Genomic DNA, 26,394 nt, shown 5'->3' on the forward strand with positions numbered 1-26,394 from the left:
TCATCAGAGTATAAACAAAGCCAAAGATGGCAGTCAGAAGGACCCTGCAGACCCACCAGAGCCTTTAAAGTTAGGGTGCACCCCAACTGACAATTTTTGTTATCATTCAATTTATTTTTCTGCCCTTTTCATTGTTCTGTTCCAGATAATATCCATACCCACCCCATGAAAGGTCATTGGAAATACCAGCCAGTTGGGGGGGGGGGGGGGGAGGGGGTCTCAAAAGAAAAAAAAAAAAAAAAATATATATATATATATATATATATATATATATATATATATAAATTATAAGAAAGTATGGGGATTAACTGGAATTTCCAGAGGGGTGAGGGGGATTCAAACCAAAAAACCTTCTGTGGGAGGGGTATGGATATTTTCTGGAAAAACACATTGGCTGAGAGCTGGCCACCTCTTGATTTGCAAATAACTGCCCACAAATAATGGTCTGCTCATGTGTGTTACCATTTGACAGTGATTTTGCTGCAGATAATGTCCTGCTCATGTATACATGTAGTCGTGTGAAAAATGGCAGCTCTGTTTTTCAGAATGATATGATGTTGACGAGCTAGGCCAAACAAAAGAAACCAGAATACAAGGAAAGCACTGAAAATTGCCTCTAATTGATTTTGGCAAAAATTTTAATATGAAGAAATGAGAATTGGATGAGATGATGTTCCTGTGAGTGTTTGGAGTAAAATTTGTTACATCAGTAATTAATTAGGAAAGGGAATACTAGGGTAATGTGCTGTCTGAAATATTTTATTCTAAATTCCAATTCGATCGGGAATCCCAGGACCACAGGTTTTTCAGTTTTAAGACTGTTATGTGACCCTTGTATAACAAGGTTGATATTAAATTGTATTTATTTATATTTATTTATTGAACACAAAATGACTGAATATTACAGTGATACACTTGTACTGGACTACATGTTTTTTTGGAACTATAAACAATTTTTTCATATTTTCTTTTTCTCTAAGACTATAATAGCCTATGTACAGCTGCCCCTTTCCCCTTAATTTTTTTAGGGGATGGGCTGGCTGTTCACAGGCTATCTGAGACAAACTCCAAATGAGTACACATAAAATCCTGGCCCCAAGAATCATGTTCAAAGGGTGGATAATGCTATCCACCAGATAAATCACTAGCGAAGTAGATAAATTTTGTATGACAGTCATCAACTGGATAGTGATTTATCCAGTGGATAGCGTTATCCACCCTTTGAACAGTTGGGCCCTGAACAAAGAAACAACAACATTTACAGTAATATGTACACATCAATCGCACTCTCTGAATAAACATATACTACATAATTATATATACTTTACTTCTAGCTAGCGACTTGCTATATGCTACAGTGTATATACAGTCACATTAATGTTTGTATCTTGAAACACATGGCCTAAGATTTTTCTGACTTCAGGCCATTGCAGTCCATCTAAGCCACAACCAATCCTTGGCATTGATACGCTTGCCACACCTTGACTAATACAGTGATCTCTCATGGCCACCAGGGATGACTGCAAAGTCTTGTAGGTTGGTTTATTAAAGTATTTTTCCTTGGTGACCTTGAATGACAAAAAGAATGAAAGCCATGAGTTATAAGATAGCCTAACAGCACGCAGGTGTGTACAGGAGTAAGAGAGAGAGTAAAAGATTAACATTTCTGAGGCAGAGTGCATAGAGAATACAAAATTTATAGACCCTTTGCCATAATAGTTGAAACTATTAAAAGATTTGCAAACCCATTGCAGAGGTCACTTTACTGATCAATTCAAAAAGCATTTTTAGCCCGGGGGGGGGGGGGGCACTCAAAAAAGTTTTATACGGGGAGGCTCCGCCCCAAGCTCTTACCCCTTACCCTTTTATATACCATTTTCACAGAAATTGTACCCCTTTCGTATACCTTTTACTGAAAAAAGGTACCCCTTTTATATACCTAAAAGATATGGCATAGACTTAGAACAGGACGTTTTCTTGTCATTTTCATGTTGCCCTTTATAAATTAGAATAATACAGCCATTAATTGCGTCTGTTCGAAGTATTTTAATTCAAGGCCCTTTTAAAAACCTAAATGACGGATTTACATACCCTTTCATATACTTAAACTTGTGAAATCCCTACCCTTTTATATACCTGAAGCCTAAAAATGGTACCCCTTTCGGGCGGAGTCTCCCCGTATAGGCCATTATATGGAGTACCCCCCCCCCCCCGGGATTTTTAGCAGCTGGTCAATAAAAAGTTGCATAATTGCCTAATCAAATCCACTTTTTAAGTGAGGGTAGCACATAACAGTCTAGCCTGCGAACACAGACGTATTTCCAGCTGTCTGTATTTTTCGGCTGAGAGAAACGACAGTCGGAAATTTGTCTGCGTTCACAGGCTAATAACAGTCCTACAACTATCAAACATCTGGCCCTCGGAGTGTGGATCGAATTGGAATTTAGAAGTGTTGTTTTATGTGGAGGGAAGAAAACCAGAGAACCTCAAGAAAAATCTGTGGGGCAAGGGCAAGAACCAGCAACAAGCTCAACTTGTATGATGCCAGGTCTGAAATTCGAACCCTTGCCATTTGTTGGGAGGAAGATACTCTCATCACTGGACCATCCCTGCTCTGTCCCCAATCTAGTGAAGGGCTAAGTTGAAGGTTAAAATCTATCAACATTTCACTGCTTGACAATGTATCCAATCTTTGAACAATGTTCTCTGCAGCCTGGAAATAAAACCTTCCCTTTATATTATCTCCTGCCTTTTATATAATTATTTATTGGGCAGAAATGTTGATGTTGCACTTTGGGACAGGTATTTTTTTTAATGAAGTGTTTTGCAGTATGTTACAACAAGCTTGCAAAAACCTGTTAAAGAAGTGACTGTCTGAATTTATTATTTTAACGAAAAATGTAATTGAGCTTACCAAGTAGTAAACATGTCTATTCCCTCTTTTCAGAATTGCTACACCTCCTGGTTTCTGCCCTGAGTGATAAAAATAAAAATTAGCTTATAAAGTACCAGTAACAACTGTCTGTTTGGGTATCATAATAACCAACATTTAGTGTTTTCATTTCTCTTGTTTTAACTGTAAGTTCCAGTAAAATGGCGGTCATAAGATTTTGTTGGGCGAAAATACTCGGCTATAAGACGCACCCCAATTTTGGCATGAACTTCCCACAGAAAAACAGATTTTTCTCGAAAAAACCGTGCGCCTTATAACCGAATAACTATGGTAACAACTGTCTGTTTGGGTATCATAAATTATGGTGAGGTCAGGGTAGCGAAGATGAAATGTTGAGATTTATATATTTGTAGCAAAAAGGCTTAGGTGAATTGTTTTACTTGCAATCTGCTTAGAAAATATATTGAGGTAAGGTGGGGGGGGGGGGGGTGTGAAACAGTTAAGGTTTGTTCCAATCCAACTCTGTGAGAATCACAAAATATTAAATATAGTATATTTAAACGAAATTCAAATGAAAATATAAAAACCTATTTTAATGACCTTGGTAGTCTAAATTTGCTTAAGTACCATTTACATAAGAACCTGTTTAGGGCAAATTAAAAAATCCAGGTTCTTATATGCTGGGTTTTACTGTATACCCGCCCCTGGATGTCAAAATTCACACAGGTTTTTCCAGCCTGCTGTGTGTTACCTTGAGATTTGATGTTGTCTACTCCACCAAATTTGTTTTTAAAGAGCACAGCTATTCCTTTACCCATCCTGGCATCAGCACTAATGCAGTGAGCAAGAGATTCACTGTCCGGACATGAAAACAAGTCACCTCGCACTTCACACAGTTTATGTGATGCCTTGGAATCATCTGACTGAGCATGCTACAAGGAGAAGATATAAATGCATTCATTTCACAATCAATAATTTACTTTTGAAATGATATTGAAAATAGTTTTCCTAACTAGAAGTATTAGCACCTTCCCATGCTGCCGGATGAGGAAGTCTCACTCATTTTATTTTCAGTATCTTATTTTGAGAACAGCTACTAATATTTGTCTAGTTTATTAAGAGGTGCTGCACTAGCATCGAAATAGCAGCTATAGCAAACAAAATTAAAACAACAAAACACACAGTACCTGGTGTTTGTTCCTTTTCTTTTCCTTGGATTTTCCTTCAGTGACAAGCGTGTCATCACTGGATGCCAGCTTGTGCTTTCTGTTGAAACAAGATACAACTGGGTGGGACTCAAACTCAGGAAAGAAGGAAAGTGGGAAAGAATGTAGGGAGGAACAACATAACATAAACCTAACCCGAAATTTTGGCGTGGATAAACAGGCTGGTATTTTTTATTAAACAGCAAATAAGCTTAAGAAAGAAAACAAATGTAGAAGAAAAAAGTATTCAACTTTAAATAAGAAATCTTTTAAGCTACGATGAAAAATGGATGAAGGAATGGACAGATGGATGAATGAAATGAGGGGAGGTAGGAAAAGGGGCAATGAAGGATTGAACAAATGACTGACTGACTGACTGACTGACTGACTGACTGAATGAATGAATGAATTAATGAATAAATGAATGATGAGCTTATTTATTGTACGTATTATGCACCTATCAATGGTTTGCCCCAGGCAACCCATGGGAATTTGACATCGTAAGTTCTCCCAGGGTAAGGATTCTGACATCTAAAATGGTCTGCTGGGTTAGAAATTTAAGAGGAGATATGTGAAATTTGACATTCACTAGGTGCCCAGGGGTGGGGAATTCAACTCTGGATTCCAAAAAATTTCAAATTCCCCTGGGGTTGCCCCCCCCCCCCCATCCTGGGAAAAACCATTGATAGGTGCATTATGTGTCCATACCCATTACCCATAAATTGTAAATGGAACTGTCTGTAAAATACCGTCAGTTCAATACCCTAGTTGAATTTGTCAGTTAACATTTAAGTCTTCTTCTTATTAAGTGGCTTAGCGACTGCTTATATCGACTATTAAAATATGGGATGTCAAAAATGTGGCAGCTAGATCAAGCAGGTCAAGCGATGTGATGGCCATCAAGGACATTTTTATCAAGCAAGTGTTTTTCGAGTTTTACTAACAACTTTTATAACAAATCATAGTAAGATCAGTAAGACAAACAAGAGCTATACAAAATTACTCCAACTTAAACTTTAGCTTACCTTACGACGTACTTGTCCATATTACAGATCCCGAAGCGGGAAGTTGATTTGGTCATGAATGAGAGGCAGCCTAGTCCAATAAGAAGTGGGGTAGGGTGGGGGGGGGGGGGGGGAGCGGTGCGAAGATCTATGGATCTATGAGCCCTATGAGTTCACATTTTCAATTCTGTCAATAAATGTTCGGGAAAGAAACCTTAAAATCAAAATAATAATCTTTTAGGAAATTTACAAACCCCAAGAAAACTCTTGGAGAATATTCTAAGTATCTCCCAGGGGGGAGGGAAAGGCTGGGCACGCTAGACGTCACGTGGCCACACTATACAATCAGCTCGAGTTACTTCCTGTAACTTTGCACATCCCTGATGGCTGCACAAATTTCTAATTTTCGCCTTTTTCTTCACAAAATTTCCGAAGACTTAGGAAGTGAGGAACTTGCAGATTTAAAGTTCCTTTGCACTGAAATTTTAACGAAAGCAAGATTGGAAAAAATCACGAATGCTAAGGAACTATTTGTGGCGATTGGCGAAGTGAGCGAAGGCGAAGACAAGCAGCTCGACTTGTTGAAACAACTGTTTAAAAGTATCTCCAGATTGGATTTAGAGTCTAAAGTTGAAATATATCAGCAGTCGAAGAAAGGTTAGTTACATTTTTGTGTTTTAACAGTTGAAACGGTACAGGAAGGCACTATCACTAGCTGGCATGCATGCCATGAGTATCATGATCGATCGAGTGTGTATGTTGTAGGGATGTTGTAGGTTAAATTGGTTCTCAGGTTAGATCTGTTTCAACCTGAAGATAACGCAGCAATATTTCCCTACAGCCCCATACATTAATTGTGCATACAATTTTCTGACTGATTCGTTCTTTTCATGATTGCTGTTTGTGTGATAGTAGTTGCATGCATTATAATTAATGTATGTATGTATCAGAAATCTTAAGGGCCCCATTTACCTGGAAAGAGGATGATCCTAGGATGATCCTGACATTCTTAATAAAGTTTCTATCTATCTAGGATCATCCTCCTTCCATGTAAAATAGAATGATCCTAGTGCTGGGATCATCCTTGTACTACGATCGATCGATTGATCAATCAATCGATCGATCGATCAATCAATCAATTTATTAATGTCATGGCACGGGATGAGGTTGTCCTCACTATCTGAGCCAGAGGCTCATGTGAAAAGCCTATGGCAATAAATAAAATGCATTATAAAAACAATGGAAACTAGTATAAGTAAAAAATAAAAATAATTTAAAATTTACAAATAGCTAGATTACAATATCTTATAAGTAAAAATATTAAAATGTAAAAAGGCTTTAACCCACCTACACTTATAATTACCCCCAGGATTAGAATCTAGAAAAATGATAATCATCAGGATCATCTGAGCGTGATATGTTTTCACCTTTCAGTTTACATACATGTGAAGGGTTGTATTTGGCTCTAGGACTAGGATCATCCTATCTGAGATGATGGATGATCCTAGTGCCAGGATGATCCTAGCACTAGGGTCAAATGCAGCATTTGGCATGTAAACTGAAAGCTGAAAACACATTGCGCTTGGATGATTCTAGCACTAGGATCATCCTATTTTACATGGAAGGAGGATGATCCTAGGGCTAGAATCATCCTCTTTCCATGTAAATGGGATACAATACATGCATGTAGGCTTATAGCCGGGAATGTGGGGAGGGGGCAGCAGTTACTCCTTTGAATTTTTAGTGGTGGTGTGCTGTCTGGTTGTCCACATCATGTCCCATTTTCAGATTAGGGGGGTAAATAGGGGTACACTGATCTGTGCTATTTTTTTGTCCAAATTTAGCAATTTGCCATTGTTTTCGTTCAAATCCGAATCTGCATTTACCGTAATTGAAAACTTTGTTCAATTTCTTAAACCAAATTATATTAAGTGGTCTAAATACAGTGTAAACTGGAGGTAGATGCAAAAATCAAAATTACCTTTAGTTATTATGTACTGTTTCTTAAACCAAAATAAAGAATGTCAGTCTCAACCTTAGATTAGAAATTGTTTCCGGCATGTCTTTAAATATGTCTGTTATGTCTTGTTATGTTTTATTATGTGTATAACTTTGAATATCTGAAACTTATGTTATTTGTTTTGGATTTTCCAACAGGTATAGTAAATAATGTTGTTAATGACAACAGAGCCCAGGGACCTTTGCAACCTACCAATAACTTGAATAGCTACAATGTTATTCCTGATAATCAACATGAAGTACCATCAATTCAACCAGGATCCTCAGTTTGGCAGCCACAAGGGACTTCTTTGCAGAGTTTAGCAGCATCTCAACAAGTTACAGATAACTTACCGCCACATGTACATCAAACAGGCCAGCCTTCTTTACGTGGTAATGCTGGCTTTACATGGGCTTCGGAAATTTTACCAATCACTGCAACTTACAGAGAAAACGCACTGGCATCTGTGTCAAACGTGCCAATAGACAAACCTTTAGGCCAGCCAAGTTCAGAGGTATGGTCACCACATGCATATCAGCATTCTGGATATCCAACAACAGGTGCTCAACCAAGTTATCCAGTTCAACAATCTTTAGTTCCTACAGTAAATCTGACGGCACTTGTCCACCCTGCAGGTTCTACTTCTAATTCAGAAGAACAGTTTAAAACTTCAACTGAACAGAATTCTGCCTGGAATTACCAATCTCAACACAGTGTCCCATTTGGTCAACAAGAGCAGTCTCCCAGTGTCAACAAAAAAGAGGAAGACACAAAATGGGAAGATGATGAAGTTAATCTAGTGCACTTACCAGATCCACTACAGACCTCATCGAGCAACTCCAGTATGATGAACACACAATGGGATGATGATAAGATTAAGCTAGTAAACTTGCCAGATCCACTTCAATCTTCACCAAGTGGCTCCAAGATGAATGCACAGTGGGAAAATGATAAGGTTAAGCTAGTAAATTTGCCAGATCCTCTGCAATCTTCACCCAGTGGCTCCAGTATGATGAACACACAATGGAAAGATGACAAGGTCAAGTTAGTAAACTTGCCAGATCCTCTGCAATCTTCACCAAGCGGCTACAGCATCACAAACACAGGCGAAGATGTACCTGGACAGGATAAGATTAAGCCAGAAAGCTCATCAGATCTTTCACAATTTTCATCAAACAGCTTCAGCACAGCTGCAATGGAAACCAATCGAGAAACATCTGGAAACTCAGGCCAGGATAATTTTTCAGGTAATCAAGAAAAAGAAACCCAAGATGAAGCATCAGGTCGTAGCAGGTCATGGACAGATGGAGGTTTCACTGCAAACACAAGCCCTGATCCACATCAAAGAATTTCTCAGCCTTGTGCAGAAAAATTTCCAGTAGAAAGATTGATGTCAAATGATTTTGATGTCGAAGATGCCCAACACTTGCACTACAAATGTCCTGTAGAGATGAGCTATAAATGCATTTCAAGATACTTCAATAGTGGAGGAAAAAGCCTAGGAAAAGGAGGCTTTGGATTTGTATATGAAGGTACTAACAGTGGTCAAATAAAAATACAATCATGTAGTTCAATTTTACTCTTGATACAATTTGGTATTTTCCTTTGTTCTGGTGCATGGCACTAAAGGATAATGAATATATAAAATTAATGAAACAAACCTTGAAAATACAAAATTGTACTAAGGGTAAAATGGAACTACAGCATAGACAACATGGAGCTGGTGTCTGTTAATTAAATGCAGTTGTTTGTTGGGAGCTGCCTGCTTGGTTGTCATGGATACCTCCAAGCTGTCTCCACTTTACCAACCTACATGTACATGTACATGCAAGGCACCTGTCAGCCCAAGGTCATCTATTAATTTTGTTCATGTTATGTTTTTCCATTATATACTCATGCCAATGTATTATTATTTTCGTCCTCTGTCCAAAACTTCTTATACATGTCTGGCATCAATAGCTTTTTATTAAAATGTATGTGTTTTTACTAACTACATGGGATTGTTGTACTCCTTGTTTTTAAGGAATTCAGAAATTTCATGGTCAGAGTGTTGTCGTCAAAGAAGAGTACAGCTCTCATCTTGGACAAGCCTACAGTGCAGCACAATTAAAGAGGGTAAACCTAAAAGCAATTTTTTGTTGTAACTTGTATGCTAAGGTTTTTTAAAATCAGATACAGGATGTCATCTGTGTCCTGCAGGATTAATAACTTAATTTATTTGTAGACCAAGTGTAAGTTTTGGACTTTTTGCACACAAAAATTACTTTTATTATGTTGTATGTATATGTTGTGGTTTAATTTTTTCTTCGGTTTAAAATTTTTCTAACCAGTTTGGTTTTTATTTCCCTTTGTTTCAGATTATGATAATGAATATAAGACAATGAAAAATCAAAATCAAACTGGTTTAAAAAAGTTTAAACCAAATGTAAAATTGAACCACAACATATATTTATACAGTGAAACCTCGATATAACGATATGCCAAGGGGGCAGTAAAATTATATCGTTATATCGAGGAATCGTTATATCGGGGTTCCGTCCCATACATTTTACTTTTGCCGGGACATAACATATTCATCGTTATATCGAGAATATCGTTATATCGAAGATCGTTATATCGGGGTTCCACTGTATGAACTTTGAGCCCTTTTTTCTTATTTGATGATGATGACGACATGAAAACATTTATAAATGTTTTAAACAATAATAGTAATAACAGTTATCATATTTCTTATTCCTTGTAAATTTAATAGATCAATGATAATAATTTTATTATCATATGATCTATTAAATTTGATTAAAACTTATTTTAATAACTTTTTAGCTTTGGTTATTGTTTGTAGGAGAAACGGGTTGGTTACATAAAACATCCACATTTGATGCCTCTTTATGCATTTTGTGAGGAGGAAGGGTAAGTGTCTGTGAGCCAGTGTAGTGCGTTAAAAATTACATTTTTAATATCATAGGTGACAAATTACTCCTTAATTTTGGCGCGAAATTTTAACGTTAATTTGTAATTTCACATGTGAAATTATAAAATTGCCATGGCAACGTAGTTAGCGGCAAGATGGCGTCCGGGATAAAAGATGTTTTAAAGCTTAAACCTTTGTATATTTTCGCTTGAATTTCATCTTAGCCAGCTATATTTGAAACTTTTTGTCAACAGCAGAAGGAGTCGAACAAAGGTTTTCTTCAAAGACTAAAAAACTTGCGAACTTAAGCAAAATGTATGCTTTCAACTTTTCACGCTCTGAGTTCGCGATGCAGTATACCAGTCAAAAACCTAAGATTTCAAGCGTAATTTGTCACCTATGATATTAATATGAAATCAAATGTTATACTTGTGAAATTAGGGAAATAATTTCACTTGCATTTTGTCAAAATTCTTATAATTTCCCTCGCCTAAAGGCTCGGGAAATTATTAGAATTTTGACAAAATGCGCGTGAAATTATTTCCTAATTTCACTCGGACGGATATGGCAGTAGTGGTCTTAAAGAAAATGTCTGGCAGACGTCTTCAAATTCCACAGTGTCTTCTTTGACCATTTATTGGTCAACACCTTTTAGAATGGATTGGGCTTATCTTTGTTGTTCAAAGGCTTTTTTGTTGATCACTGAGTGCACGCCTCATATATAATCCTATCATTAGATAGCTAACACCAAAACGTATAAGAATTACTGTGATACCTTTAAGTGACTTGTAAGCAATTCACTACAAACAAATTTTGTGATATTGGATATATATTTATTTAGTTATTTATCTAGATGCTTGTTAACCCTCGGACGTACAAGCAAACTCACACCCCCACCATCGTACAAGGGGGGGGGGGTGGATGGAACCCCTCCCCGGAGTTTTCGTTATTTTAAGGCGTAGCGAGATTATTTTACACTGATAAGAAAGCCCTTAGCTTACTCTACAAGATGACATAATTTTAATTGGCTGTGACGTCATATGACGTCACGTGACGTCATTTGAGCCGCCATCTTGGATCCGCCATCTTGGATTTCAACATTTTCTTAGAAAGTCACAAAATAACGGAAATTGATGCAAAATCAAGCCAGAATGCTTATGGAATGTAAAAATAAACAAATCTTGCACTTCTGTTTAAAAAAACTGGAAAAAAATAAAGAAAAATGTTAAAAATGACGATTTTTGGCAAGACCTGCCTGTATTTATGACGTTGCCATGGCAACATCAAATATTGTGGACACATGGTTGACATATCAAAATTTCCGTAAAGGATGAATGAACAGCTACTGAAAGTTTCAGCATTGTAGATTTAATCCTCTTTTCAAAATTTGGAAAAAACCTTATGGGGGGGTGGCATCCACCCCCCCCCCCCCCCCCCCTTGTACGTCCGAGGGTTAATGTTTTGTTTTAGGTTCAGTGGTAAAATAATTAATATGTATTTCCTCCTTACAGGAAAGCACACTGTCTGATGTATCCTAAAATGCACAATGATTTACATAAGGCCTTACGCAGGGCTTCAAATGGACATGAAAAGCTACCTTGGGAGTATAGAGTAAGGATAGCTCTTCACACTGCTAGGGCACTGCTGTATTTACATACAGAAGTCACAAATGAGAGAAATGTCAGGTTTGTTATCCACTGACCACTATTTCCTTACCAAATAAATTATTTTAATTAATCTTTTTTTTAAGCTTTAGCCAAGTACTGCGTGTCAACAGTGCCATGTTTATGTAGTTGTAGTTCAAAAAAAATTTCAGGTCAAAAAAATTTCAAACTAGTTTGGTTTGTATTTTTCTTTGTATAAGGATTATGGTATTAAATTCTGGAACAAGGAAAGTACAAAATCAACCAGTTTGAAATATGATGTTGGTCCCATGGCCATGTTATTGTCAAACATCTTCCTTGGTTTCCAATGATGTTTTACTGTTTACAAATCTACAGGGACTTGTTTGTAATTTTGTTTCCATGCAGGGACTGGACTCCTTAATTTGCTTGAAATTTTAGATTTAAATTGATTTTTAGCCAAGATTGACAATGGCTCTTTCAATATTTATCTTGTAGACAGGAAATTGTACATATGGATGTAAAGCCAGGAAATATATTCCTAGATGAAGACTTCAATGCTCGTCTTGGAGACCCTGGACTGGCACAGGAGTTGCCTATAGAATTCTCTTATGCCTCTATTTCCCAGATTCGTGGAACAGAGGGGTACATGGATGAATACCTTCAGGGCAGACATTTTAAGCCTGTCAATGATATTTTTTCTTTTGGAGTAGGTATGACACCACTAGGTTATTATGTAAGAAATAGAAAATCTTTGCTTTTTTTATAGACCGAACATTCAATTGAAAAGCAAGAATTAGTGCATGCTTTCTGTAGGCAATTATTTTTTCTAAATCACAGTCTGTTGTTGTGTAATACGCAAGGTGTTGATTTGGGACCAATGATGCAGTACAGACTAAGGTTTTGAGAATGGTATTGTCAAGTCACAGTGCACCTAAATTCCTTAGTAGCATGTAATGTTATAAACCATTTTGAGAATGTTACTCAGAGTTCCTTGTAAAAAAGAACTTGTGATGGTGATTATGCGACTAAAGGCTTTGAGACTTGAGTCTTTAAGTAAGACCAGTCACGTGACGTTGATACATCCAAACAATAGTACAACAAAATTTAAAACCAACTGAGTCTCCACGAAATATCTCCATGCTCTGCTACCAGATATGTTCCGTATGTCCCAGGTTTGAAGGTCAGCAAAATAGCTCAGTCTTAAGAACATACAACATTTTAATTTCTGAGGAGAAAAACATGTACACTTTTCAACATGGCCGACGTCTTGCAACCTTGTGGTCTTGAACAGCAAGTCTTACTGCGCATGCGTGCAAAACTCCTACTAGGAGGGGTACCCTCAGTAGGGGTTTGCTTATTTACAACAGAGCTTTCTGTGGAACAGTACACTATTGACTCTTCTAATACTGTATACACTCTACAGATCCAATTCTTTTGGACAAGTTATCATAATTATTAAATTTTAATAAAAAAGCCTGGAAACTTGTTTTATTACTGCCAGACAGAAACTGTGGAGAATTGCTCAAAATTTAGAATTGAAACTAACCAGACAACAACTGACCAAGTTTCCCAAGAGGTCTGCATCTCTACACAACTGTCCTGGATTTCAAATTTTGTGGTAGAACTAAATTGTTCGCATTCTTCAACACAATTGGTTCATTCTTTAAAAGGTTGCCAATTTGCTTTGTTCTCAATGAACTTTTTGATTGGTTAATTTTGTTCCAAGTGGCCCATTCAAAGTGGTCGCACTGTCATTAACTTTAGCAATGCATGTACCTTTTTAGTGCTGTTGCAACTTCTTACACAAAGGAAAGCTGTTGAAAGAAGGCCACCCAACAAGGATGTGCCTTTGTGTCGCATTTTGAATAAAGAAGGAGTGTTATCAGACCCAGAAAGGTTAATGGAAAAGGCACAAAAGGTGAGAAGTGTCTTTGGAGACTGCATGAGGTTTGTGAATCATGAATTTGAATGCTTGGTATAAGACATGACATTTGTGAAGTAACAGTTTTCTATTGATCATGAAAAAGGGAAGCCTCAAGCCAAGTGGCCCATACTTGCCAGAGCTTATCCCGGTTTCTATAGCGTAAAGCGGCTAGGAATATTTCTACTCCCCCCTGAATGGGATGCAGCATTATGTCGCCAGTACCCATATACACCTGGGTGGAGAGAGGCCCTATGAGGGTAAAGTGTCTTGCCCAAGAACACAGCACAATGACCCTGGCCAGGCCACAAACCCGGACCGCTCGATCCAGAGTCCAGTGCACTAACCATAAGGCCAACGCACCTCCTATTTCTATTGGTCATACATGTATTTTATAGTATTGAGATTGTTTGTTTTTTAAAATCATTATTCAGGGTGTTTGGCCTGATAGTGGAAATGACGAGAGATACACCAAAGAATTTGCTGCCATTGCCATAGATTGCCTCAAACAACCAGATGAGAGAGCTAACCTGTCAGATGTTTGTCAGAGGTTAGAGGTAATGAACAAAGTTAGATATATTGTATTAAGTTAGCTATGTTGTGGTTTAATTTTATATTTGGTTTAAAATTTTTCAAACCAGTTTGATTTTTATTTCCCTTTGTCTTAGATTATGATAATGAATATGAGACAATGAAAAATCAAAATCAAACTGGCTTGAAAAATTTTAAACCTAATATAAAATTAAACCACAACAGCTATTTTCTACATCCATCTTTCAACATCATCTTTAAGGCTGTACTCTAAGAATAATTACAAGGAACACAAAAGTTCCAAACTATGAGATCCAGGGTGCCCAGCATAAAACTTATATGAAAGAAATAAGATTATCTGATTGCCTAAAGACAAAAATTAGTCCCCTGAGGTACCCGAGTACCCTTAGAGCACAGCCCTGCATCTTTTGACGTGCTGTTTGAAATGAGCCATTCAGATCTGATGCATACCGGTGTTGGTTTCATGCAAATGAGCCCACGAGTTCAGAAGGTCATGCTAATGGGCTATGATTGGCAGATTTCGATCTGCTTGTTTGTTCAGCACATCAAAAAATGGATGTCAATAGAAAGCCACATGCACTATGCACGTAACACTGAAAGCAGGTGTAATATGTTCAGACATGTCTAACACAAATACTATCTTGCTTTGCTAAGGAAATATTAGAGAGTAAAGGAGTCAGTAAAGCTTCAAAACCAAAAGAAGGAAGTCGCTGTGTGTCTTGTCTACTTAATGATCCAGGTCAGTGATTCACAATAAGCCGTTACTGAGTCCCATTGTGTTAATCCAGAGAATATTCATAGCCCTCCCAAGGATTGAAGTTTTAGCCTTATCAAATTACAGTTAAGCTTCATACTTTCCTTTGAAAACCTTGGCTCTTCAAACTGCTCCCTGCCCCCCTTCAGCATTTTCAAAGAGCTTTCTTTGTGTGGGTAATATGGATATTTCCTGGAACCCCACACAATTGTCATGTTAACCCAGCATTTTTGTCAGGTTAGCTAACAATTAGCTTGCACTTGTTTATACTCGACCCTCCGGTCCTTGGCAAGTCAGGCACTGTGGGTTGGAGTAATAACACAGTCATCCCATCCTGGGCTAGAATCTGGACCTCTTGATCCCAGGTACAACACACTTGCCATTAGGCCACCATTTTGCTTCCCAAATAAGACAAGACAATTATTTTTGCGAGTTTTTCCTATGAAAAAAATAGACCTCATCTCATCTAGCTTTTTTGGCCTCCACATCCCATGGCCATCCGTCTCTATTGGTAGCTGCTGTACAAACTCATAATGCCTAATTCCCTCTATGGCACGCACATGCAGGGAATCATGGAAGTTGTATTCATCAAACCATGCGCAAGACTTAGCAACGATGAATACAACTTTCGTGATTCCCTGCAGACGCGTACCATAGAGGGAATCGGGCATTGACCTTGTGCCCATTAAAGGCAGAATTTTTTCTGGCCTTTTTCTTTGCAATTTCTTTAATTGCTAATTCCCTGCAAGGATCGTTTCTTTACTTTACATCTCATCCCCAGTTCATATACTGGGTATATATGAATTCTCATATACTTTACATTTGTACAGAAATTGTTCCTTGATATCTACCCAGCTCTTTTCTTCCCCTTTTCTGCAAGTGTTGCCCCTCCTTATTTTGGTTCCCTCAGTTTCCTCCTTTTCTCCTACTTTACAGAGCGATTTCACTTGAGTATCAAAAGTAATTCACATTAATTTGCTTTAGTTTTGCACTAAGTCCTACACTTAGTGATTGGTTTATTTTAATAGCTGTAATATTACAGTTCTCAGCAGTGTGACATACAAACAAGGCTTAATTAAGGGCCATTCTGCATTTTTTCACTTCATTTGCATACATTCTAAACAAAAGAATTTATTATCGTGGCTCTCGAGACTGTAATTTAACAGCTATTGGTTCACTGGATTGTCTGTGTCCTTTGTGATTGGGCAGAGTGATTCTTTGGTTTTGGTTTTACAACACCCATTTAAAATTAGCTCTAAATTAAATAGATGGATTTCTGCTAATTGTTTTTGATAATTTTTTTTATGTGTTTTAGCAAAGCACTTGGGGGTAAGGTCCTCTGTCTGTGGTCGTGACATTACTCAGGAATGCAATTATTTCTGTGTGACATGTTTAACCCAAGCCCGGCGTAACCCTCTGGAGTGTCCGTCTCATGGACCAGCTGAACCTCCTATAGGTAAATATATTACTCGTCTGGTAAACAACAGTTTTTGCTTTGATAAACATAGTATCAACACCAATATTGAAATTGAAACACAAAATGACCCTGAGTACTCTGGGAACGTACATTTGTAAGTCCAAAAATAAGTCAGAAGCTTGCATAAAAGATATCAGTCTCACCGTCTTGCAAAGTCTCACATTTACCATTTGACCCCTAGCAATTAATCCCTCCCCAAAAAGGAAAGCCTTGAGAATATACAGTCATGTGGATGTAATTTTGCATTCATGTTTGTGGGCTAATATCAATGTATTAATTGCTGAAAAGATGCCATTTACATGTACACAAAGAAACAAACAAAAAAACAAAAACAAGACTTGGATACCTGTGAAAGACTTTTTAACTAGAGTTTTATTTAGAATAAGGGTTACAATTTTCACATAATTTTAATTTTTATCTTAGTTTTTAATTAGTGTCACTAATTAGTGTGTAAAACGCTAGAACGATTGAAGTACTACTACTTAACAACTACATGTAGAATATAAATTTGCAAGATCTTTGATTTTTTTTTAAGACCATCCACCACGCCTAACATTGAGTCTCAGCCTTAGATTATTATCATTGTATTGCTCTGTCCACAGTTTAGGGCCTTAGGGCTATGAATGGTTTCAATTGTCCAACTTGTAGTTTACTTTGTGCTGTGTGTGTGTATGATGCTTAAATTAACAATTGAAAGAATCTGTATTATGCTTCTTGCAGGAGGGTCTAACACATATGCCGTTCTGGTATGTGGCAATGACCCCTACTCACCAAAGGCTGCTGCAGTGTTTGAAAGAGATTTGCTTGGCTTCAAAAGTGTTTTGACAGACAGTAGAATTGTTGGAGTCAGGTAAGCCTAATTTACATTAAAGACCTTTTTATGTCTTAGTCCTGTATATGTAATACGATTATATTTTCTCATTTTTCTAATTATGCAAATCCAGTTGTACAATAAGAAAGTTTTATGCAGTGCTTGCTAGCTGTCAAGGGTTTACAGTACAAAGTTTATTGTATTTTGAAAGACAATTGTCATAGTCTGGTCGAGGCTCATGATTTAATTCTGCAGTGATTTATAAACTGGAAATCGTTGTCACTAGAAACTAACACTTGCCTTTGAGCTAGTTTATTCAGTGCATGCTTCATCATGTTAGACACTTTTTTTAAGCAGCTCATGTATTTTATTTTTCTATCCTAGGAATGATCATTTATTTAGTATTACACCCTTGTCATCACATGGCGAGTCACAGGCAGCTCAGGTCAGACAAGCACTTCAGGAGCTACAAAGAACGCTGCAAGGAAAGAAAGATGTGTTTTTGTACTTTTATTTCTCTGGCCACAGTGATCAGAGTGGTAACTTGTTATGTTCATCAGAGAATGATCTTCTTACAGAGGCAGAGCTGAAAGATCTTCTCAAACATCTTAATGTCAGTGAATTCTTGATTATTTTGGATTGCTGTTATGCAGATGGAAAGATCGCTTCTGAATATATTGATGATGAATGTTTTCTGGTTCACAAGTCTCCACATCCAGTAGTATTGGAATCCCAACAGCATCCGATGGAATCACTGTACAACAATCTTCAGAAGACTGGTGGTGGTGAACACTCTGTGCTTCCACGTAAGGAGCCAATTTCAAATGTCACAGAAGAATTTCCTGAGACTGATTTTGATACTTTGGATGGCAATGTACTCAACAAAGCTCCGCTGGTAACGTTCACAGTACGCCAGTGGTCCAGTTCCTTGAGTCAGCAAGAATCTTATGCAAAGACCAAAGGCAACAGTTTTTTAACACAGTACATAATTTGCGGGTTGCGTGGTGCACACGAGTGCCGCTTCTCAAACTGTTCCTCTTGTGATAGATTCAAAGCTAAAGCCAAATCTCTGGGTTACATCTCTGCTGCCAACTTAGAAGATTTCATCTCCAAGCACGTGGAGAAAGCTGCTTCAAAAGCTGGTGGACGGCATCAAAATCCACGCATTCGAACTGTGCATTCCAAGGAGACAATACTGGCCTTTTATAGTGAAGAAATCTTGCGTGATGAAATAATGTTCAAATCAATTTCGTCTGGGGTCAATGAAAAAATCACCATTGATAGGTTTCCATTCTCCCTTTTGGAATTTCAGAAGCTGGTGTTTTCCAAAGTTGGAGGTAATTTTAATTAAGACATTTTAAATGATGAAAGGGCTGCTTCCTCCCCAGGCTTTGTGCTCCCCATTTACCCACCATTTACTAATGAAATCCCGATTTCTCGAACCTGCGTTTTCTCAAACTTCCCGATTACTCTAACCAAAATACATAATTCCTTGGATTTGCGTCACTCAGTCAAACAATACAATACTACCCCCAATTTCTCAAACTTCCAATCTCTAACCAATTCATTTCCCTTGAAGATTTGAAAAAGCATGCAAGATCCCACTGTACTTTTTTAAGGTTTCAGTTTCAAATAGTTTTGTGGAATTATTTAATAACACACAAAGCTGCACATTCATAAAAACTGTCAAGTTTGATTTCAATCACAAATTTATATAATAAATCCCCGGGGGGGGGGGGGACTCCCATATGAAACGGACGGGGATGCTCGTCGGAAATTTTGAAAAGAACCCCTAAAAGAGACCAATCTGGCTGTGGCTCAAGCTTTTGTTGACCCCTAAAAGATACCAAAAAACTAAGAATGGAGTTTATATTTGTATATTTCTTGGTGTGTAACCCTAAACGAGACCATTATGGCTAAAAATATTGGCGTTTTTGGCGTTTTTCCCGGAACACCCTTAGCGAGACCAAAAGTCCGAAATTTACACCCCTAAGCGAGACGACAAGCATCCCCGTCACTTTCATATGCGAGTCCCCCCCCCCCCCCCCGGGAATAAATCTCAGCGAATTTGCAGAAACCTGGCCACCTCAGCAACCTTAACTTTGGGGGGGGGGGGGGGCTAGCTAGGTTCTGGCCCCTTTTAGCATGTTTGTGTGAATTTTGAATGCCTTTTGTAGTCTGTGAATATTTTGAATGACACCGGTCGAGGGTTCCCTGTATAGAAGGAACCCTGCCGGGCTGGCAGCTGGCAGCTGGCAGCTGGGCTCGTGACGTGACAACTTCTGGGGGAGGGCAAGGGAGTTGTAGTAGCCCAGGGTGTTTTGGGTGGTGGGCGCCAGGTTCTTGAAAAATTGCTCAGAAATACATGTTAGCATGCAAGCACAGCAGGGCTGACATAATTTACAACTGTTAGTCACCAGTTGCATAATTATATCTTTTTTAATATAATTTTTAGGACACCTACCAAATTGTGCTCAGCCTAAGCACCTTCAGATTCTTTGTGACGACCAGGAAATTGATGCACAGTCATATGTTGACCTCCAAGAATTCCTCAGACAAGGGTATGATGTCAGGTGTCAGTTGCGGCCTTGTTCTGGTATTGTTCATGGTCCAGTAGTTGTTCAGATTCAGAATTACAAGGATCAGGTCGTAACTCTTCTGACTTCACTGCAGTTGACAAGAAATCAGCAGGTTTGTTACTTTAGTACTAAGCATAAGTGTCAGTGTTCTTCTAAGAACTTTTCCAGGGGCTCTTCATACATTTTGTAAAATTTCTCTATTGGAGAGTTTGCTGCTATAACAACCTCAGATATGTAAGTTCTCCCAATGAGCAAAAAAATCCTTGTTTAACCAACCAAATATGTCCAGTAAACCCAACAGCAACTCCTTATAGCTATAATCTTTTTTTAAAAAATTCCACTTCAATAGGCCATGCAGCCTTGTGATTTCCCTGCAGTTTTAACCACTTCAGTTTACAGAATTTAAGTGCAAAGTTATACATATTTAGTAAGCAATTTATAACAGCATATGACTAAAATTTATGGTAATACATGATTTTAATTTACAGGACCTGAATACCTTTGAGATGGACACCAGCAAAAAATCATGCACTGCAGAAGATGTCAGAGAATGTTGTGAGGAACACCCAAGCCTCAGCGACCTGAGGGACACTCCTGTTGCAAACTCAATTGCAATGATCCTTACAGAAGTATCTCTGTATACAGGTTGTTTGACAATCTGTGTTGTGGACGAAAGCATTGATTGTTGTTTCACCAAGGCTTTAAATTAAAGGTTAAGAACCTCAAAATACTCCTTGGGATAAATTTTTGAATGAAGCTTTTGGTTACCTAACTTTGTATTTAGATTGAACTTTTAAAGATTTTTTTTATTGCCTATGATGAATTTTAAACAAAGTACAAAACTAAGAACCCCTACTAACAGAAGTTAATCAGTATAGCTAACAACTTTCATTTGAATGGTAGAACTTGGCGAATGGTCTTTCAAATAATTCACATCTTACAGAATTTTAGCCAACTTTAATTCAAGTTTGAAGGTCAATGCTGTTACTTTCCACATACACAAGGAAACAAGGCATTCTATAGTTTCACAAGTGAAGTTAAAACAACTCACAGTGATTAAAAATTCATTACAGCAACTAGGTAGAATATTGTTATATTTGGGCTGAAACTTGAGCTTCTGGTGATTTCTTTTTGAAAAAAAAAAGTTAGATTCCACAAATTATTGAAATAATTGTAAAAATGTAGTCATGTAAAAGGGGTGGAGATATTAAAGGATTTTTAAAACAAGAAATGACAAAGCTTTTTCAGGCCAAATAACAATATGGTCAAATTAACGGGGTGGTCATGAGGCAAGGTCACACTGTTGTATGATGTAGAGCACTGCTGACTCCTTGCCAGTTTTCAAGAAGCATTGGATTTATATATTGAATGTGTGTCAATTTTATATTCAGTCTCTAGTCTCACACTGGCTGGCTTGAAAACATGAAAATGCACTTAGGGAATTACCCAGCCATAAAAAAAGTAAGTTCCATAGCGAGTTTTCGGCAAAACGTAATAAAAATAAACTTTACTCAGCCGTGACACAGTCCCTTTAATATGTAAGCATCAATTTTGTAAATACGTTATAATGAATAATTTTAGATTGTAATTAATTTATAGGTAGTTATTTTTAATTAATACTTTAGTTATGTTTCCCCAATTAGTGGTTTCCACTGCTTTTTTCATTGACACTTAAATAAAGCTATTATTATTATTATTATTATCATCAATTAGTTGAATTTGTGTGTTCATGATGTGATGCAAAATGGATAGGCCCTTTGCGATCAAAGTCATGTGACTTAACCTGCTCTTACAGCAAGGCGCCCAAATGTGTGACCACTTTTAATTTATTCACATTCTTTCGTGCAGATTTAATCCAATCAAAAGCCGTGGATAGCTTGCAGTTGACTTCTGATTGGATTAAATCTGCACAAAAGAATGTGAATAAATTAAAAGTGGTCACACATTTGGGCGCCTTGCTGTAAAGGGACTCTGTCACGGATTTCAGCCAAATTTAGGCATGGGAAAGGAGCATCAAATTCGGCGAAATAGAAAAATAACTTCTCAAAACAGTGAAGGAACATTACAATAACACAGCAAATAGACAAGAAGGTACAGATAGCCGAAAGTGACGAAGATTGAAACGGATTGTGATGAGTTTTTGAAATATTGTTGGGTGGAAGAGTTTCAAAGTTAATCTTGTTAGCTTGTAACTTTAAAATAATAATTATAACGTGCACGGAATAAATTTGGTTACTATGAAGCTATGGTTTTGTCATTTAGATCCAGAGAAGTAATTTGATATTTCTTTTCAAAAAAGAAGGTCCATAGCGAGTTTTCGGCAAAACTTAATGAAAATAAAATTTACTCAACCGTGACACAGTCCCTTTAATATGTAACCATCAATTTTGTACCCGTCAGCACCTTTTTGTTCAAGTTTTTATAACATCTTACACTTCTTAGTAAATCGAGAGGGCTAGAAGCTAGAAGCAATAGATTACAGCTGTACTTATCAGTGTAAAGCAAGGGAGGTCATTTGACTTTCAGCTTTAAAGGGCCAGGTGAATTAGTTTGGAAGACCTTGAGCAAATATATGTACCAATCTGAACCATTATGTACTTTTAAAATTAACTTGCTCTTTTGTTAGCACACCACTCATTGAAAGGATGACACTTGTTTTTTTTAGTTAGAGACCTAGAAACCTGTAGACTGCTTTTTTTTTAAATTGAACTGGTACCTTCTTACATGAAATTTTCGTTTCACATTAATTTCGCGATTTTGAGATGCGCATATTTCGCGACACTTAAATTTCACAATTTTGCGAAAATTTTGTATTTTGAATCACTTTTAATTAATTTCCATTTTTGATTACCGTAAACACCCGCGGATAAGCCGCACCCACAGATAAGCCGCACCCTGAGTTTAACAACTCAAATGTTGGAAAAAAAGTTTTTTGAAAGTAAATTAAGAAAATCCAAAGTCGAGTCAAAACTCCAAAAAGCTGTCCAAAGTTGAGTATTTAGGAAGACTTCTTCATCGAATGTAAACTCAATGAACATTGAAACAGAAAACACTGCAAACAGTATAGAAGCTGTCAAACTTGCAAAAGCAATGATCTGTACTCTCTTGAAGTTTTATGTTATATTAATTTACATAATTTTCCATAAATTAGCATCAGTTCACGAAAATTTACGGCACCTTTTCCGAATGTTCCCGCAGATAAGCCGCACCCCCGCTTTCGAGCGAAAATTTTTGGAAAAAAGGTGCGGCTTATCTGCGAGTTTTTACGGTAAGACACAATTTATATTTCCTTGGCAATACTATTTAACATGCCCTTGAATTAAATAAATAAATGACTTTAACAAAAGAACAATAAATTCAAAGTAACAAAAACGCAAGGGCAACAGCAGTTCTCACAATGTCCACTACAAACAGTTTACGCTTACGGTACATGTGAATTATTGTTCTTGAGTCAATTGACCACAACATCCATTTACATTGAAAATTCCTTCCTTCAGTTGTACTTAACTTATTCTTTCGTGATTATTGACGTAATGTGAGTCATCTAATTTTCGCGTCTAAATGTTCGCGACACTTTTTGTTTGCGTCACTTTAATTTCGCGATTTTTTTGGAATCGCGAAATTCGTGAAATAAACCTGTCGCGAAAAATTTCATGTAATAAGGTATTTTGTTTTAGAGTTTTTGTAGATTTATTGAAAATAAATGGTGTTCATGTAGAGACACATGTACCTCATCACTGCTTAGATTTGTTTCTCATTATAATTATGCTAAATCACTTTGAGGCTTGTATTTTTAGACATTTAAATAAATGTCTTAATAAAATTGCTAAATAATTTCAGATTCTATTGGTCTTTTTTTGTTAAAAATCCTTGCTCTTCTTGCTCCAAAAGCCATCGGTGATAGAAGTTCAGTTTGTGATCATTAGGTGTTACATTCTTCCAGTCACCAAGACAAAAAATGCGATAGGAGTCATCTCCATATTTTCCAATGCCATACAATTCTTTTGGGTAAGTCCAGTCTTTTCTTAAAAATTCCTCTGAGAATCTGATGATGATTTTGGCTCTTTTCTCATGAAGGCCCAGAGGTTGGAGAAGCTCTGAGAAAGAAAAGTAAATGTTGATAGTAAAGGGAGTATGCTATAAAGAAGGCAGGGGCACATTTATACACAAAAGGATCATAATCAGAGTATCGTGTCTTGTGCCATTTGTTTTAATTGTCTTCTAAAGACAAGCAGACACACATTGGAAAAATGAAGGGTACCTCCCTTCTTTCTGCCTCTGGCCAGTGAAATAGGTTGTTCTTGCATTTTTTTTTTTTTTTTTTTTTTGGGGGGGGGGGTTAATAGAGAGAAAGGGTGGGATGGTTGTGGGACTTCATAAATTATAGCAGTTCCAGTACTGAGTGGCTGCAAAGTTTCAGCACTCTAGGCTGAATTGTACAAACAGACCAGCTTGCATGGAGTTACAAAGAAAAGTCTGTTCCAATCCAATGAATTGGAGGAACTAAATAGAGCATTTTCATATGTTGTCACGGCAGCCATGTTAATGTTTCAAAACAAAGGAACAGTGGCCATGTTGGTGTACCAAGCCAGGAAGTAAACCAATATGGCCGCTGGTCACGTGTGTGAAAACGCTCTATCAGTTTCTCACTGCTGGTGCTCAACTCGTTTCTGTAGCACAAAGTGCTACCTCCCCTGGATGGGATGGTATTCCATCACAGGTAACCTCCCCCCCCCCACTCAAACACTGTCAGGTTTTCCTAACAGTTTGCCATAGCCATTTATACTCTTGGTTGAAGAAAGGCACCAGAAGCGAAGTGTCTTGCCAAAAAAGAAGCTTTAATGCACCTATAAAAGGTTTGCCCCAGGGTGGGGGGGGGGCGGAGTGGGCAACCCCAGGGGAATTTGACATTTTCGGGTTTTCAAATGTAAATTTGCCCACCCTTGGGTTCATTGAGAGTTAAATTCCCACCCTTGGCCAGGTCCTCTCCACTTTCCAAGATGGGTACTGAGTAAAATTTTTCACTGAGAGGCAAATCCCTACCCAGGTAGAACTACGCTAATTTAAATTCCTGTGGGTTGCGCGCCCCCACCCCCATTCTCATCCTGGGGCAAACCATTGATAGGCCCATAACACAGCACAATGACCAGTTCAATACCCATAAGGCCACATGGCATACCAGGAGAAAACCCCCAAATCTCAATTTAATACTTTGTCTAAGGGCCTGATTACATGGCAAATATCAGCCCAGGCATAAATTTCAGCCCGGTTTTCCCGGCTGAGATTTTAGCTTGGCTTCCAGGACAAAGCGATTACATGAAGATAGTTTCATCCCGGGCCGAATTACAGCCCGGGCTGAAATTTCCAGCCTGGTTTTTGAAACTTGGCTGGAAATCTCTGCCCGGGCAAACGGGCTGAAAAACCTCGTGTAATCACGTTTTCAATTTCACCCCGGGCTGAAAGTGAGCCATGCGGATGCGCATGGCGGCCACGATAATTATTCAGTTTTAAAAGTGTTCAACCCGGGCTGAAATTCGCCATGTAATCAGGCCGTAAACCTACCCGCAATTTGTTTCCAGTCGGCCATTTGTGTAATTTCAGGATTTGGATATCTCTTTAAAAAATCCCACATGATTGGGATAGCTTTTCCTCCTGAGGTCCTGTTAAGAAATATTGTAGCGATCAGTAATTTCCATGGGTCGTGAAAAAGGCTTTCCTGGATCAAATTAAATGGCGATTTGGGTGGGATCCAGTTGGGCACAAATTTGGACTTGTACGATGGCACGCTTGGTTTGAAGTAATTACTCGACACACCAGTGGAAACATTTCCACGTACTCCTAGTAGCTTGCCATTGTCAAGCGTCTTTGATAGTTTTGATGTTTTAGATTTTCTTGATCTCCGTTGGGTGGAGAGTTTATTGGAGGTAGCGGTTGTTTGTTTTCGCGTCATTTTTATTTTGATGGGTTTTCTCCCTTCCTTTTCCTTCCCGGTTTCTTTAGACAATCTGGATCTTTTATTACGAGGTTTGCAAGACTTCCTGGAAAGATCTGCAGAGAGGGATTCGCTTCGTCGTCGTTTTAAGGTGTCCTGCTGTCCCATAGATGGGCTGTTGGTAAAACCCGTGACGGATGCATTTAACCTTTTCTTCTTTTTTGAAAAATAAGGAGATGTCTCTTGTGGCTTCAGTGTCGGTTTAGTGAAGTTCTCTTTGCTCTTGACTTCTTGCGATGTTTTTTCCTGTTTAATGATTCCTTCAGTCTCGTAACACTCACTTGAAAGATGAACGGAACTTTCGTGTGGTTCTGCTAAAGAACTTGGTACTTGGAAATCAAAATTATCTATCGAAAGACGGCCTGTTTCCTCAGCTGAACATAAAAGATATCTCTGAAGTTCAACCAGTGAGCGAAATTTTCTGCCACCTGGACTGATTATACAAACATCAAGTCTTCCTTTCGTTTTACCACTCTTTCGTTGAGTAACTAGTTTCTTCCATCCTGGTACACCAGACGTATAAGACATTTCTGTTCGATTTCTCTCAGCAGCAATCGGATTCGCGCGCTTTTACAAACAACAACAAAAATCCGCCATTTTTATTTCCGCGTTGATCCTGGGTACAAGTTTCGTTCCCAGGGAAACCCGGCCAGTGTTCGTCAGTATCTTTA

General features: G+C 37.9%; 3 protein-coding genes across 4 annotated transcripts; 1 reads left to right on the forward strand and 2 right to left on the reverse strand.

Moving 5' to 3' along the window:
* Positions 1-278: 278 nt before the first annotated feature.
* LOC144644088 (ADP-ribose glycohydrolase OARD1-like) lies at positions 279-5,174 on the reverse strand. 2 transcript variants are annotated; one of them, XM_078503504.1, is made up of 5 exons: positions 5,124-5,174; positions 4,081-4,159; positions 3,645-3,825; positions 2,915-2,973; positions 279-1,568 (listed from the first exon to the last, which is right to left on the reverse strand). In XM_078503504.1, the coding sequence occupies exons 1-5, from the start codon at positions 5,141-5,143 to the stop codon at positions 1,353-1,355; spliced, it is 555 nt and encodes a 184-aa protein (XP_078359630.1). In that variant the 5' UTR covers positions 5,144-5,174; the 3' UTR covers positions 279-1,352. The 2 variants fall into 2 exon arrangements, with proteins under 2 accessions (XP_078359630.1, XP_078359629.1); XM_078503503.1 differs by lacking the exon at positions 5,124-5,174 and having other exon boundaries at positions 4,081-4,323.
* A 288-nt stretch (positions 5,175-5,462) lies between these two features.
* LOC144644109 (uncharacterized) lies at positions 5,463-23,575 on the forward strand. Its single transcript, XM_078503523.1, has 14 exons — positions 5,463-5,759; positions 7,260-8,633; positions 9,125-9,216; positions 9,944-10,011; positions 11,524-11,697; positions 12,133-12,347; positions 13,422-13,555; positions 13,993-14,115; positions 14,765-14,849; positions 16,180-16,320; positions 17,062-17,191; positions 17,537-18,489; positions 19,608-19,843; positions 20,220-23,575. The coding sequence occupies exons 1-14, from the start codon at positions 5,486-5,488 to the stop codon at positions 20,439-20,441; spliced, it is 4,221 nt and encodes a 1,406-aa protein (XP_078359649.1). The 5' UTR covers positions 5,463-5,485; the 3' UTR covers positions 20,442-23,575.
* LOC144644112 (uncharacterized) lies at positions 21,246-26,390 on the reverse strand. The gene is made up of 2 exons (XM_078503526.1): positions 25,294-26,390; positions 21,246-23,828 (listed from the first exon to the last, which is right to left on the reverse strand). The coding sequence occupies exons 1-2, from the start codon at positions 26,249-26,251 to the stop codon at positions 23,575-23,577; spliced, it is 1,212 nt and encodes a 403-aa protein (XP_078359652.1). The 5' UTR covers positions 26,252-26,390; the 3' UTR covers positions 21,246-23,574.
* Between the last annotated feature and the right edge of the window lie 4 nt (positions 26,391-26,394).

This window comes from Oculina patagonica, chromosome 2 (genome assembly GCF_052425735.1).
Source record: "Oculina patagonica isolate OP01 chromosome 2, crgOcupat, whole genome shotgun sequence".
NCBI lineage: Eukaryota > Metazoa > Cnidaria > Anthozoa > Scleractinia > Oculinidae > Oculina > Oculina patagonica.

Coding starts and splice junctions, on each gene's coding strand:
- LOC144644109 (XM_078503523.1), top strand. CDS start 5,486: ATGGCTGCACAAATTTCTAATTTTCGCCTTTTTCTTCACAAAATTTCC. Junction 17,192..17,536: donor AGTAGAATTGTTGGAGTCAG/GTAAGCCTAATT, acceptor TTTCTATCCTAG/GAATGATCATTTATTTAGTA. Junction 19,844..20,219: donor AGTTGACAAGAAATCAGCAG/GTTTGTTACTTT, acceptor TTTAATTTACAG/GACCTGAATACCTTTGAGAT.
- LOC144644088 (XM_078503503.1), bottom strand. CDS start 4,245: ATGTTATGTTGTTCCTCCCTACATTCTTTCCCACTTTCCTTCTTTCCT. Junction 2,974..3,644: donor AGACAACATCAAATCTCAAG/GTAACACACAGC, acceptor TTTATCACTCAG/GGCAGAAACCAGGAGGTGTA. Junction 1,569..2,914: donor ATAGACATGTTTACTACTTG/GTAAGCTCAATT, acceptor TTGTCATTCAAG/GTCACCAAGGAAAAATACTT.
- LOC144644112 (XM_078503526.1), bottom strand. CDS start 26,251: ATGTCTTATACGTCTGGTGTACCAGGATGGAAGAAACTAGTTACTCAA. Junction 23,829..25,293: donor CGACTGGAAACAAATTGCGG/GTAGGTTTACGG, acceptor TTTCTTTCTCAG/AGCTTCTCCAACCTCTGGGC.